The 15,844-nt window shown below is 36.3% G+C and overlaps 1 protein-coding gene across 1 annotated transcript in view; it reads right to left on the reverse strand.

Annotated features, from left to right (window-relative positions):
- Window positions 1-2,281: 2,281 nt before the first annotated feature.
- The window catches only part of SPIN1 (spindlin 1), a 53,997-nt gene continuing 40,434 nt past the window's right edge, over window positions 2,282-15,844 (reverse strand). Inside the window, exons 3-6 of the mRNA XM_009329602.1 lie at window positions 15,056-15,104; window positions 9,396-9,649; window positions 8,157-8,390; window positions 2,282-6,034 (exon numbers count right to left, since the gene is read on the reverse strand). Of these exons, the coding sequence (XP_009327877.1) occupies window positions 5,835-6,034; window positions 8,157-8,390; window positions 9,396-9,649; window positions 15,056-15,104 (737 nt within the window). The 3' untranslated portion in view covers window positions 2,282-5,834. The remainder of the gene's footprint in view (window positions 6,035-8,156; window positions 8,391-9,395; window positions 9,650-15,055; window positions 15,105-15,844) is intronic.

The following is a 15,844-nucleotide window of genomic DNA, read 5'->3' on the forward strand; positions in this document are numbered from 1 at the left end:
TCAGGTCTGGGTGGAACATCCTTAAGAAGTAAAAAAGGAAGTTTGCACAAATCAAAGCAAATGTGCAGATGTCCATGTTCATTAGTAAAGTTAGCTTTGAACAGGCCAGTCTTTATAGTGCAGAGACCTGAGGAACAATGTGGCACCAAAATGCATGAAAATGTTCAAAAAGGACTTGTAAAAGTCAGACTTCATTGAATACAAGTAAATCTAAGGGCTAATTGCACAGGGATGGGTGGAACCAGTGCCAAAGCATATATGTTTTTCAACTGTCGGGCTACAAAACCATTTACAGAAACTGTGTACAAGTGAAGTCATGCAAATCATAACTGATTTCAGAAAAATAATGTGCAGAAATCTGTAATTAACATCTAAGTGAAGAGGGAAGTGTTAAGTAGACACCACCTTATTTACACTGCTGACACCCCTGCTGCTTTCTGCCGTGCATACACAGCTGTATATCGTGTGTATGCAGCTCTGCACTTTGAGTTTGGAAGAGGAGTCAAGGAATTCACAGGGCAGTAAACTATTAAAATGGGAAGAGCAGAGCCTGAAAAAAATGCTTAGTAGCCTGATAACTTTCCCAGGCTGCCCATCCTGAAATGAATTAAAATGGTAAGGTATTGGTATTGGTATTGGCAGAGAGAAGAGTTAAGTGATGTAACACGCCAAGGCAGGAACTTACTCGCTGAAAAAGAAACTAGTTAGATTGAAAAAATGCTTCTATGTGTGCAAAGAAAGTGAAAAACTTCCATTATCCAGTGATTGAGGATGAAAGTACATACCTGTTGTTTCCTTGACCTATTCTTCTCCTTTTAGACCTTAATGATCTTATATAGCAGCGGCCCAACCTCCTCCAAAATATCCTTACTAAAGCTTATCCTTTCCAAAAAACAATGGAGTCCACTGACGTCATCAGCAGCTCAACTGTTTACACTATGAATATTTAAAAAAATTCTTAGACTTCAAAATAAAGAACTCACTGAGCAGAGAGTGAGAAGCTATTTTTTCCTGAAAATACAACCTGTTCACATGCACAAGGAGGAACCTGACAGATGTGAAAATATTACAGCTGTAGCTCTGGGTAGGAGTCCTACCCCCACCCTCCTAAATCTGTGGGACAGTACTGTCTTCAAAGCATCGACATTTGAGCTGCTTGTAAATGAGCTAAGTAACCAGCTTTCAGGGGCAGTTTCGTTACTGCAGTAATAGAGAACAAAAATATCTTTGTTTTTTATAAGGCTCCTTCTTCTCTGAAAAGAGAGGCTACAAAACTGAGCTTGGTTTATCAGCTGTAATACAGAACAGGTTCAAGCATTAGTCATAAAATGTTAGTGTATCTGTTTTTAACTATAATTTAATGTAGCCAGCTCACACAGATTAACATCTGCTTTTTGCATGTGATGCTCTTGCTAAAGCGAAGTCTTAAGACCTTCCCTAATCGGCAGATGCACACAATATACATCTTCATTGGGACCAGTCTCTCAGGCAACAGGATACAACAAACAGGACACTGAACTAAGGTAACTGAAGGGGCTTGGGTATTCATCCCAACTGCATGCTGGCATGCTCCAAGATCTTCAGTATACACCTAATGAGCTTGGTGCCAAAAAAACTGTATTTTGGGGTACCCATATAACACCTTCCCCTTTATTATCAGAAAAGAGTTAGGAATAAAGAAAATCTGTTCAATATTGAAAGTCTGCCTTAGTTATTTAACAACATAAAATAATTAAGTCTTCATGCATTAATCAGTACAACCTACATGACTTAACAAAATCTGCAGCATGGTGAGGTTATCTTCTCTGCTCATCACCTCTGATTTGGATCAACTTCGCTTTTTTATCATCAGTAAAATGTGCTTAATTGAATTTCGAATTTTATTAATTCAAAGCAGACAAATGTATCACCTAAACACTGCCAAATGCTTCTGCTGTTCCCCGCTGCTGAAATATTTTGTGTGCTCTGGAAATAGAGACTCCTTCACAGACTTGCATAATCCCCTGGAGGGGAGTTTTTCTGTGTTTGGTAAACTACAATCTAAGCAGTGTGCTTTACCTTAGCCAAGTTCCACCTTAACAGCATTTATACTTACTTGGAAAAAAGAATAAAGACTTGGCTTTGCAAGCAGACTTATTTCATAGGGCAAGTATTATACCAGCATATATAGCACAGCATTAAAATAATAAATCCTTTTAAATTACAAAACTGAAGAAACTGCTTCTTCATAATCTGAAACCACATTACTACAGTTTGCTCATGAGAACAAAGTTTACAGTCGTAAGTTGCACATAAAGGGTTTATTTTAAATGTTTTAAGGATAGAGTTACATCATAATTATAAAAATTACTTACAGAATTAAGTAACAGATTTAAAGTGTTTATACTTCTAAATGCAGAGAACAGGGAACTGTCTACATTGTTCAAAATAAAATAAAAATAATGAAACCAAGCTCTAAAGATGAAGTCATTACCTAATTTTAAAATGTGAACACGAAGACCTTTGAACTATACACATACCAAGAACCATCCAAATTGCACTAATGATGTAAAATACAAAAGCACAGCATTTTCAAGGAACCAGAAACTGTTTTTACCATAATTCTTTTCCCTGAAGCAACTAGTCAGTTCTATCTGAAGACAAAGCCTCCCTTTTTAAATAGTTCACTTAAAGAAGGCTTCTACCTGTTGCAATAATAAGGGTTTTCCCCATAGTCTACTCCAACATAGTTTAGGGTTTGGCACTCAAAAAGAAAGAAGAAAAATGTAGTGTTTTGCTAATCAACTGTGATTTTATTTTTTCTTTAACAGAATACATGGTCCCTTCAAATGCTGTATGACACATACAACTGGAAAATTACCTTCCGTTGGCACTATGCTCGTCTCACCGGTGCATTTAATCCTACTAACAACCATTAAAACAGCACAATAAGCAAATTCACAAAAAACTGAACACAAAATAAAAACAGAACAAAACAAAAACCTAAACATTTTAACATGCAACTTTAGTTTGTTACATTGAACGTTCTAACCCTCTAAGCATGCAAAAAAGGATGGTCTGCATTTAAGTTTTTTTTTTTTTTTCCTTTTGAAAGTTTTACATGGCAGCCTGACGTCACACACACGCACACACACAATATACAACAATACTACAGCAGGTAAATGTGAAAGGCGAATAACTTTTATACAAAGATCCATGGCTTGTGCCATCACAAGCCCTATGAGATTTTGGAAAGTAATGTTGAACCCCTATAACAAGGAACCAACATTTAGTTACCAGGGTAACGCAAGCACTGCATGCAGATCTGAAACATGAGCCTAAAACAAAGCCCAAAGCAGATGGGCAGGGAGTAGAATTAGTCTCAAGCCTCAAAAAGGTGGTTTAAGCTATTTAAAAAAAAAAAAAAAAAAAAAAGGAAAGAGGAAAAAAAGATGAAAAGAAATACCCACGCAACAGACAACGGGGACATCTAAAAACAACCATAAAATTTACAGTTAAGAGATTATACTCTAATTGGCAGAATATGTGGTGTATTCAAGAGGCTTGCAGAAAACCCACAAATGCAAGCCTAATGCTAAAAATGTTCCCGTAGACCTAAACCTCAGATATTTCAAAACAAACCTTGTATTCCTCAGATATATAGCCCAAAGTTCAGTGTACTAGGTTATTCATGTATCTTGTGTATAATCAATACACTCACTCATTCTTGTGCCACAAATATCAACTTGGGCTCATGGAGCCAGGCTCAGCTTTGAGATTTACATGCAGGACTCTTAAGAGTCAATAGAAAACACATAACAGATCTGCAGGATGAAAACACTGTGTTGCAAATCTGCTCACTTTGTTCAAAACACAAGGAACATTTACGACTCAGGTACTTAGTGCTTAAGGACTGCATTGAGAAACTATTCACTGAAAGACAATAGCCTGCCTTTGGTTGCCAATGATGAAATACTGGACATAATGCAATATAGTAGCAATGGACAAAGAATTAAGGTATCATATTTATATGGAGAGTATTTATTACCATTCAACAGCATAATGAGGCACAAGCCTTAAGGCTAAAATATGAAATCAGGCAAAAAAATGGACAGAAAGGGGCTTAAACCACTGAGTCTTCAATATCAAGAATACCCACAATAGAGGTCATCCGGACCTCTGATCTCTGATTAACAATGCCTCTCCTGCATCCTTCCACTAATGGCATAAGGTTGGGTATCAGAGTATTTGTTCCTTCCATCAACAGTGTTGACTGTCTTCACATACTGTATTTCTGTGAAGCAGTTCCTTGAAACTTGCAGAGCTCTGCCTTAATGTAACATGACGATTTTGTTGCTGTGCTGATCGTTGTTGCAATTCTAATACTTTTAAAAGCTGCCACACTTAAAAAATCCTAATCTTCATTTACAACTATCTTGCAAGATTAAAACCGTGAAAGGATTTTGCTGTTGTGGGCTGCTATTTACATCCACAATCTAATGCAGATGACTGAACCACTGAGACTGCCTATAGCTTCCATTAGATAGTACACCACTGGCATGCAGAACTCGTGTTCATAGAATGAAATTCACGTTAACAGCATACCTCAAAGCAAGTACAACGTACACCACAAAAGGCAACAACAGGTTTAAGCTGTAGATTTGTCCGGACACTCCTTATGTGGAAAAGCCAGAAAAAGGGTAAGTTGGGAAGATGCCTTCTTGAACCAAAATGGGTAAAAACAAAACAAACGTACAAACAAAGAAATGCAACAGACTGAGCAGAAGGCAACAAATGCTTCTCCTTCTCTAAAGTAAGTCTTCAATGTAAAAGGACCCCCACCCCCCACCCCCTGGCATGAGATTGTATTTACCATGTAAAATATTAACTACTGTTATGCTTCTAAGTCCACACACAAACATTCAGGTTGCTAGTTTTTCATATTAAGTGAGAGACTACTGATTGCCAATGCGTAGTCTAAAGTCTTCTGAAGTAGCATATATACTGTTAAAGTTGTGGCACCAAGCACTTGGGTTTTGCTAAGAAGTGTGTATAACAAAGAAAGAAAGAAGTACATTTAGGATTGAAGGCAGCCTTGTTGCATGTATTTTACTGGTTCCTACAACTTGTAAATATGGGCCATTAACCTGTATTATCTAATTAACTGGTTATACAGATTAAATATATTTTTATAGTTTAAAGCCTTTTCACTGAAAGGTGCATAAGTCAAACACTTGATATCCTACTGCCCTGTGACTACTAAAAATGCACAAGTATCTCCATGTACTGCAAATTCGTAAAAAGCTAAATTTGAAATAAAATGTAGAAACACAGCAGATTGATGTTACTTGGGTTAGGCACTCCTCAATGCTGCACAAACTGTTTAAACCTTTCAGAAAAGTCACCTCTGTCCCAACCCTGAAAACAAGGACTGCCAGTAGCCAAGAAATTAAATTTAATGTTACAAAAGAAGGCATATCAAAATATCAAACTACACTTGCATGTGGCAGTTGAACAGGTGAGTGCAAGGTTGAAGAAAAAGTTAAAATCTAGGAAAAAATTTAGATTAATGATTACAATACTAGATCAACTTTACACAGCTTGAATTGCAGCTGTTCTTTGCTTTTAACTCCCTCCTGCCCAAATATATTGACTTCCTTCAAGAAAAGGAGTTCTCTTACACAAAATGTGTCACGTTTGTTTGTATTATTCAGAACAAAACAGTTTTGCTGGCAGAGATTGTGGGTTCGCAGGGACATTTAAGCTTTCATTAAACTGGAAAGCAGTCAAGTCTTTGTGTCTACAAATTTTACATTTAATAGTTCCACAAATTTGGCAAAAGTTCACGATGATGTCTAGGATGTCTTCACCAAATCGTAGACATAAATATGGAAATCATCATCAAACTTGATGAAATAGACAGATGGTTTGGCTTCGACTTGATGAATGACCATGCCAGTCCTTTTTGAGCCATCTTCTTTGGCATATTCCACTTGTTTGCCTACCAGGCTGTCCACAACTTCACCTGGTTCCCGTTCTGCAGGAGGTGAATCATCTGTAACACAAGAACAGTGTATTTTGGTAGACATTAAAGGAAATTTTCAATATGGAAGACCACTGCAGAGTCTTCCTTAAAACTCATATGAAACAATCAGAAGTTTTAAATACAGAGTATGTAGAAAATTAGTTTTGTTCAGACAACCACCTAACAATTGCCATGCTTCTAGAAGTACAGTTGCAGGAAAATTTTCAAGTAATACTGTCTTCAGTTTTATTAAGACAAAAATAGCACTTTGATTGGTAAGAGAAGTAAATCTTTTGACATGAAGGTTTACGCACAAGTTATAGAAAATGTCTGTGGATAATTGAATTTAAGCCACCAGCAGAAAAAGGCAACGGGTGTCCTTAGCAGAAAGGCAGCTCAACTAAACCTTCTTCTTCCCACACACATTATTCAGAGTTTCAGTGCATGCATGCCACCGCAACAAAAACATCTCTTCTAAGATGATAGATAGTAAGTGTAAACTCCTTATTAAAAGGGGCTTTTGACTCCATATTGGAATAATGCTGTTGGCGAAGTCTAACCATATTATTTGTTTATCTAGCAAAACCTAGCCAGAAATATCCTTGTATTTTAGATGATGCCTATGCTAAATTTGGATACAAAAAGGTGTGATTTATAACATGCCAATTGCCAAGGGGTTGGTTACAAGCCAATCACAGAACAAATGTGATAAAAGGTAAAAGCACTGTACTGGAGAACTGGAAGCTAACCACACCTTCTTTCTCAGCTTGTCTTCTTTTTGACTAGTTTGGATAAACTTGTGTTTTGCATTCCAGTGAGGAATTTTCTTAGTAATGGCCATACCTGATGTGGCCTTTATTCTGGAAATCCTAAGCCTTTAATTTCATGTCTTTGTTCGAAGTTTGCATTAAGAATCCCTTACAGATTTTATTCATTTTCTTTTCAGTTCTGTGAGTTGTGAAAGAACTCCCAAAGGAGAAGAAAAACGAACAGGGAATTAATAGATTGGCTTGTGCTTGCACTTAAGATTCTTCCACAAACTTAAGTAGTTTCAATTTTTGTTTCAGTTCCTCTATAAATGCATTGTCATAGTTATTATCCTCTTAATATCAGTTTTATGTAAAGAGTCTTCCTTGGCAAAGATGCAAGTTAAACTCTTACATTTTCATTTAGAAGGAATTACAAAGTGTTGACAAAGTTTTAGTATCAGATCCAGCAATACATTTTCCCCCACCAAAAAAAGCAGAAAAGAAATTATCTAAATTTTGGTCTCCTCACATACGCAAAGCCTTTCTTTGAGAAGAGAGAGTTCCCTAGAAATTTTAGTTATAATACTATGGCAAATTCCACCAAATAGAAGACATACTTCCAGGTATTCTAAAATCCGATTTGAAAAACACTACTCTCAACATCCAATCATTGACTTAAGGACACAATTCAAAAGAGCTGGAAAGCATTCAGATTCAGGGAAGGTAGCAAATACTTAGAAGTATTTGGAAACAGGTAAGCAGTAGATAGTCTCATGGTGAGCATGGAGGAAAAAGTGCATTAAAACCAATTAATTCTTAAATGGAAAGCATGTAAGTAAACCCACCCCCAAAGGTGGAAGAAAGCAAAGCAGACTTAAAACACATTCCAAGATTACAAGGAACTACTCAAAAGATTTTCACAGTGAAGACACCTACCCCAACAAAATTAATCTGACTATATATTAGTAGGCCCCAAAATATTATTTCCACAAGAACTGCTTCAGAAACACAAATCAAGAGCCATCTCAACAACCCGTGATACTTCTATAAGAAAACAACAGTGGAAAACTTCTGGTTTGTCAGTTTCCATTAAAAAAATCCAAGCATAAACACTTCCACAGTAGTATGTACATATTTTTCAGCAGAATTAGGAATAATTATGGAAAATACTTTTCCTGCATATGTCACTGCTGATAAAAGTAAAATATTTCAGCAGTTAACACAGATGTTCCTTGTTGTGCTATAACCTTTGTTAGTTGTGATACTTAAAAAAAAAAAAAATTAAAGGGAGTAACAAACAAGATCTTTGTTTGCCAACTCTCCTGTCCATAAATAAACCACAGCCAAATGTTAATATAAAAAGCTGCCACTTTCCAGAAGAAAACAGCAACTGGCCTACTTACTCGAATCAGGCATAATGCGAAGGTCACCTTCTTTATAATCATCTAAGAGTTGGTACATGTACAAGACGGGATCTTTCTCATAGGTAATATAAAACCATGTGTTCATAATAGGAGCTCGAGCCAAAACCATCCCCCTCCATTCATCTTTTGAGCCATCTTCTGTCTCAAACATGTGTTCCACAGCTTTACCAATCATTGTGTCTGCCAGGTGGGCATCACTAATTCGAGATGAAGCTGAAATGACAGCATTTCATAAGTTCATTCAAAAGCACAGATACATGTCTTTGTGAAAAATAATCTTTACCCTGATTCATAATCAAATTTGATTGGAAGTTAGTCAATTCATATACAAAACAAACACTGTCCATTCCAGAGAGTTTACTACTGAAGAACTGCAGAACTTTAGAAATGTCGTTAACAATGTTATCATCCTACTCCCTAAGATTAAACAATCATAATGCAAGGTAAAGGGAGATCAATCAAGGCCGCAGCAGTGAAGACTCTTTGTATTTTAACTAGACACTGGAGGGAGCGAGGCAGGCAGGGGAGAAGAGGAAGAGAGGCTAATCACAGAACAGTTCTATGAAGTTATTAATGAAACTTTGGGGTTTAGTTCCCCCTAACGTCACTCTAGAGACTGCTACCAATTGCTTTGCAGTCCAAAGAAGCAACAGCTTATTCTGTTTATAAACGAGTAATTACTTGGGTAAACACTAAACTTTGCAGTTTGAAAAACCTACAGTTTAGCAATCCAGTGCTAATTCTGAAAATCAAAAAGCCTTGTTACTAATCAAGTTATTTCACTTAGAAAATGCCTTTTCCCCCCTGTTATTAAAAGTACATGAGGAAAAATGGGACATTATTACTGTTAGACACACACAATAGACAACACAGCCAAGACTGCTTAGAATTTAAATTTTAACAGAAATATCAATGTTAACTTTACATATCATTCTTAGGGATAAGACTCTGAACAAAAACTTCAGCATGTACTGCATACTACTTAAAGACAGAAGACAGCACTACACTCACTGGTATAATCAAATCTTTGTGGAATCAAGAAAATTTAAATACAGCGTTTAGATTACCTGCCATGTGACAAAAATTAATTTGACTAATGACATTTAAGTGATCAGATGTTATCTTGGGGGAATTCTGGAAGAGACTAGTGGAGAACATTTAATAGTAAATGTCAGCTTGTATATATATGAACTTAGGGAAAAAACCCAAAACACTTACCAACTCTGTCTGGAAGAACTTCAAGTGCTGAAACTCTTTCATCTTTGTGCAGTTCTAGTCCATACACACAGTCAAATCCATCATACTTTATAAGATAGAGAGAGGGATTTACAGGAACTTGATCAAGAACCGTGCCCTTCCATTGTGTTACAGGTCCACTCCCTTCTTTCCATCCATGCTGTATTCTGCAGCCTACAATATTTCTTCGTGGCTGAGAAATAGGTTTGCTTGGTCCCACATTGTTTCTATGCTTTCTGTACATAGATACAAACATAATATTAAACAAGTACATACATATTCAAAATTCTACTCCAGACAAGAGATGTATGCTTTAAGATGGCAATATATTTTATAGCTTAGGGTATATTCAATTCATTCAAATTAGGGTATAAAGCACATTACACTGTATTGGAAAAAAGAAAAACACACTGAAAAGCAGTGAAACATTTTTGATGTGCTTTATAAGGTCAGTTTCCTAACAGTCATTTCTAAAACTAGTTTGCTTAAGCTAAAAGAACTGTTTTAGCCCTTGCTACACTGAATGTCAAAAGTAGAACTCACCTGATCAGGTCTCAAAGCACAAGGTTACCTGGCATAACTTTAGTACCTTATTGCTCTCCGCAGAATAGTAAACACAACTCCTGCACCAGGAGGAAGTCGTCAGTGGAAACATTACCGGTGCCTGACTAAAATTCTTCCAAGGCATTTGTTTTCCTTAACCTGTGTTTCACTTGAAGGAAATTTAGCTTCCTTCTGCATCTACAGATATTTTTGACTCCAAGTATTTTTAAATGTCTTAAATGCTTTATGGTATCAACAACCCTTCTTCAGCATTCCTTTTTAGTATAGCAAAAGAAAAATGAAATGTAATGGTAATAGCAATAGAAGGGATACTCCTTAATGTGGGAAACAGATTACATATACTTTTTTGTCCTTCCTCTATTTCCATGTAAGTTGCATGGAAATTCCCTCTGGTGAATAACAGTTGTTGTTCTGATCAACAGCCATGTAAGCTCTTTGACAGTTTGAAATCACTGAAATTGTTATACAAGTTTTGTTCTACCCAGGTATTAAAAACACTAATTGACAATTTTGAATACAAATTGAAGAAACTAGGGAACCTCATGACAGTATATTGGTGATAACAAACAAATATTGTATCTATTTTAGCATTTTACAATGCACTTATTCATTCCCAAAAAGATATTTAGAGGGTTGCCTGATCAAAATTCTCATGAATGTCAACTAGTTGTAAAATGAATTTTTGGGTTACTACTTGTAGCACAGTTCATTTAAATGTCAATAAATATGCATACCACTAGCATGCTTAAAAGCAACATCTAAAAAAGAAAATCAGTTGCAGAAAACAATATTCTTCCTTAGATTAGAGATAGTGACTAAAGAGAAATGCCTCCAGGCATGATGAATGCTCTCAGAGAAGTCCCTATATGATCCAAAAAAGACAAATAACAATCGGACTACTGAAATCCTAGAAGCAGTCCTGCAGAATAATGCACTCACTACATGACACTGGAATACATAATGATGAAGACGTACATCTTGTTTTTAATAGTTATGATTACAATTCCTTCAGCAGCTTGTCCCACCTCCAGACTTTCATTCACCATGAAGACCTTAGCAGGGGTTTTTGTCAAATTTCACTTTTGTTATCATTTGACCTTTTCAGCAAGATCAAACTGCAGTTTTTGTATTCCTGTCTTTGATAGCACAGATTACTGTAGGAACTCCAACCTCTTCCAGTTAAGAGGCACTCTCCCACAAAGTTTGTTCTAATTTTATGCAGAAACTAGAATGCATTTTCAAATTCTAGTTCTTGCTCAAGTATATTTTTTATTCTTTTTTTTTTTTTTACATTATATTAGTCTCAGTTTACTATTACAAAATGAGATCAGAGATGAGATCAGGTTCTCGGCACAATAAAAATGAGTTTGTTTTGCATGCAATTAATTTATTTAGTTCTAATGAATCATAGTTCCATTTTAAAGCAAAATAAAATGAACTGAAGTTAAAAAAATTAAAATAGATAAAACAATGTCAGTTTTAAACAGTCTGTCTATGCTGCTAATCATCTCATTGTTGAAAAAGGTAACAATAACACTGTTCATGTTCAGCCTCACAGCCAATTTTATTTTCTGCCTATAAATCATAATCCACTTTAATGTTTAAATTGGAACAATTAAGCAAAAAGCTTCACACTCATTTTAAAAAATATGATGGAAAAAGACTACATAACTGAGTTCAAACTGGTGACTACCTTTAAAATGCCTCAGAGAGCAAAAAGCATTACAAATTTAATTACAAGTCAAGTACCCGCCAGGTGTACTTGCAGTTCAAATTTTTGTTTGGAGGTTGTACTACTGAGCAGACATTCACTCTCATTTGCAGTGGTACATACTGTAAGAAATGAGATTTTCAAACTAGTAAATTACCATGGAAAACCTACTTCTTCTTGCGTCTGAACACATGCTAAGAAAGCAAGCACAGGTTTCTATATATCAGTAATAGCTATGAATATACTTCCATGTAAGACAACCAAGTAACCAACTCAAACCTCTTGTCTCCTTAACAGTGTGTTATTTCTGTGATACACCAAGTAATACAAATGCACATAAGCTTCTATGATGCTATATCCAGAAGGCCCAACACATTTTTTTTCCGTTACACTGGAATTATCTTTAAAATTCCACAAAAATTTGCTCTTGAAGACTGGATAACAATTTTCCTAAATATGTAAAACATGGTGCCAGGAAAAACAGAAAATAGCAAGTCCTGGAAAAAGCTCTTGACAAATCAGACACCTCCTCATTGTAAATGGCCCTTCAATCCCCAAAAGTCTCAGATCCTCTTCCTTATCTTGAAGGCAGTAAGCTGGTAAGTAAAACTTAGTTATGTGGAAAGGTTTCATTATCAAAACCAGATACTTTAGAAACTTTCTAGAGACTACACAGGCAGAAAGAAATCTTCCCAGATTTTAAAGTTGCATTTATATGGTCCTCACACAAACTTTTATTTGGCAGCTGCTACCAGGGAAACCAATGTAGTGCAGAACTGCACAGGACTGGTAGCAGAAAAATCAACCGTTACTTCAGAGTTGTGCTTAAAAGACAAACTAGCATTTATAAAAAGGAGAATGGCAATTCCCAACAACCTATGAAGTAAAGTTATCCATTTAGGTTTGGTTGTTGTTGTGTCCCCACTGCCCCTGCCAATCATCTCATCTCAGAAAAACACCACAGGGTAGAACTAAGGAAAAAAACAGAACGGTGAAAGAAAACCATACCCCTCAGATCTGCAAAAAAGGCACAACTGTGGAAAACAGGAAGGAAAACTATAAAACAGTATAAATGCAGTACAGCAGCAATGGTCAGTACAATTTCAAGTCTTTCATGGTGCCAAGCAGAACAGTTATTAAAAATAGGACCCAAAACTTATTACAATTGTAATCTTATTACAGACTATCATTAATAGCAGAATGGTGATGAGAGAATTCTTATTATCTACTTTTCACAATATTCAGACTATGAGGCACATTAGTTGAGGCAAAAGTTTTAAAGTACTTTCTGCACTCCCTCAAAAGCCATCATATAGTTGTGAATTTCATCTTCAGATGCTGCAGGAACCAACATTACAGGTTAGCTTACAGTGGGATCAGAAATTCAAAATGGTTACGTTCGCTTGTAGTTAAACTGCAGGTATAAGCTGCATCTCAAAGTCCTTGAATTGCCAACTACGAGAAATCTGGAGAGCCTATGAAGAAAGGATTGTATTATACTTACACTATTTCTTGTACTCTTTCTTATGCACCAAGGGTGGAAAGAATGAGATCTGGGAGATTACTGACTGATCTGATGCCAGTGAGGCCAGCTTCCTATTGGCAGAGATCACCACTACCCATTGACAGAGCACTTGGAAGAACTGCCCTATAACCATGGGAAACCTTTCTAAAAGGCTCAACGGTTACCTACCATTTAGTAAAGAAGAGTTCAGAAGACTCATCCACACTGCTCATTCTATCACATCCTCAATTACTGCGTCATGCCCTGTTCCATCCTCTTGGCTCCTTCCTCTGCCACAAACCTGCTGAAGCTAGTTTAAAATCTCCTCGATGGCTTTCAAGTGCCAGTAGGCTTGTTCCTCTTTTTCTTTAAGTGAGGAGTAACTAAATAAATGACTAAATCAGTGACAAACTATGCATTACTAACTCATAGTCTACCATAACAACTCAGAGTAGTATTAACATATATTATTACATGGTAATATCCTACCTGTTTATGGCAAATTGCTATGGTCTACTACTTTGCCATATTCTCAGACAAGTCAGTGAGCGGCACACAAGAAATCATCTTGGTTTGGTACAAAAACCTTCACTAAATAATAAACAATTGAACTAGGCTAAATTAACATAAAACTAAGCTGGATGCTTAAGTTAAATGCCTCAAAATCACGTCACTTAGGATCAAAACTTCTTATGCCCCATAAAAGCCTTTATGCTAACAAGTTTGCAGCCTATTTAGTTATTTAAATAAGTGTATATCACCACAACAATAAAGACAAATCTAGCCACCCTCAAGTACAAAAGGCAACCCACCTCTGATAGTCTTCCCATCATACACTCCTTTCTCTGAGCGGTTGAAAGAGAACAAGAGAAATTAAGTTTTAACCAACTCTACCTGCCCCTAGACAAATAAATGTTTCTCTTTGCCTTCTATGGAGATAGACAAGAATGGATAATGATGAGCTGGTGGAGGGAATTAGAGTAGTTTTACATCAGGTCTTGTCTCTGGGAAACAGTTAACACTGTTAGCAGTGATTAACTATGTTAACTGTAGAAAATACACATACCGAACAAATTGCTTTCGATTGATGCACCACTATACGACTTTATACTTAAAATAAAATTAGTAACATTTTAGTAAGTTTCACACTTACCCAGCTTAGATTTCTCCCACCAGAGATGTAGCAAGATACGATACCTTGCTGTTTGACACTAAGACCAATTATGCCCAGAACATTACCTCTACTTTCACACAGCTACTCACCAATGTTCTGCCGCTACTATTTAAAAACATCATAGAGGAAGAAATACGTGCCATGAATGTGTAGGATAAGCAGGTATCCTTCACACACAAATAGCAGCCTCCTTACAGAAGTATTTCAGTATATTCTTTATTTTAGAAAGGTGAAAAATCCTTTCCAAAACTACAGCTGTAGTGAATGCAAGATTAGGTATTTCTAAGATTATTTCCAGACTGTATTATCAGTAAGCATGCTTTGCAGTTTTTATTGGCCTCGTGACAATGCATGAACTCTGTGCCAGAGAACAGAGATCCTACGGTACCTGTGGCTAATTTCTGGCTCACAACTCCTTCTCTCTGGATTCCATAAAGAATTAGAAAATTGTATTCAAGGATAATTTCATATTAACAGTCAAAACAATGTTTAAAGCTTTATTTGTGGGGCATTCTTCCCTACCACCCTCCTGAAAGAATTAAAGTCTGACTCTACACACATATACAGACTGAGTATTATTCCACATGATTTTCAAGAACAAAGTGAGTGGAACAATACAGATGTATTTCTAGAACAGTACTTCCAGTTACTGAGAGCTATACTTTAGTAAAAAAATATTAACAACTTACTTGTGGGAAGTTCTTTTCTTCATCATGCTGGCAGACACTCCTGCATGACCTACAATATAAATAACGGAATTATTGAAAAATAGTGTATACAATGCCAAAAAAGCCATCTTATACAAAAGTCTTCCTTTTGAATGTTAAAATGTAAAGAATCCAAACACTTCATGTTATGACTGATCAATGAACTGCTACAATGGGAGAAGGCTCTCCAGAGACAGACCCAGGCTACATGGTCATGAAGCTCAGGGACGAACATAAGGAGTGAGTGACCACAACTATTAAAAAGAAAGCTGAACATAACACAACAGGGACCTTTGCGGTCTTTGTTCTAGGAAAATGGCTGTAAGAGCTGAGATGATCAATCAGCTACAACAGTTAAGTGAATCAACTAGCTGTGTAACTTTTCATCCTTGAATTAATCAAAAGGGTGCAAATACATATCTTCCGGAGTTAGCCAGACCAGCACTAGGGAAGTACATATGCATCTCAGGCTAACAGAGCATATAAAAAACGACCAATGAAAAAAAGAGCTTTGGGAAGAGCAACAGGCTTAAGCTGGTGTCAACTCATGTATTCCTTCCCAGCAACTGGGGACACCCAGTGCCGTGATGGTGAGCATATTATAGAGACCAGTAAACAGAATCACATTGGTACTGAGATGCAATTGTATATTGCAATCCTTATATCCCGCTAAGTACTGGTGATTTTATGGTTGTAACATTCTGTTAAATCAAAAACTAGTGAAATGTCAAAAAACCTTTTAAAAAAAAGTATTAAAACATTAAACCCTCC

The sequence above is a fragment of the Pygoscelis adeliae genome, unplaced genomic scaffold (assembly GCF_000699105.1).
Source record: "Pygoscelis adeliae isolate BGI_AS28 unplaced genomic scaffold, ASM69910v1 Scaffold138, whole genome shotgun sequence".
In the NCBI taxonomy this organism is placed as follows: Eukaryota; Metazoa; Chordata; class Aves; order Sphenisciformes; family Spheniscidae; genus Pygoscelis; species Pygoscelis adeliae.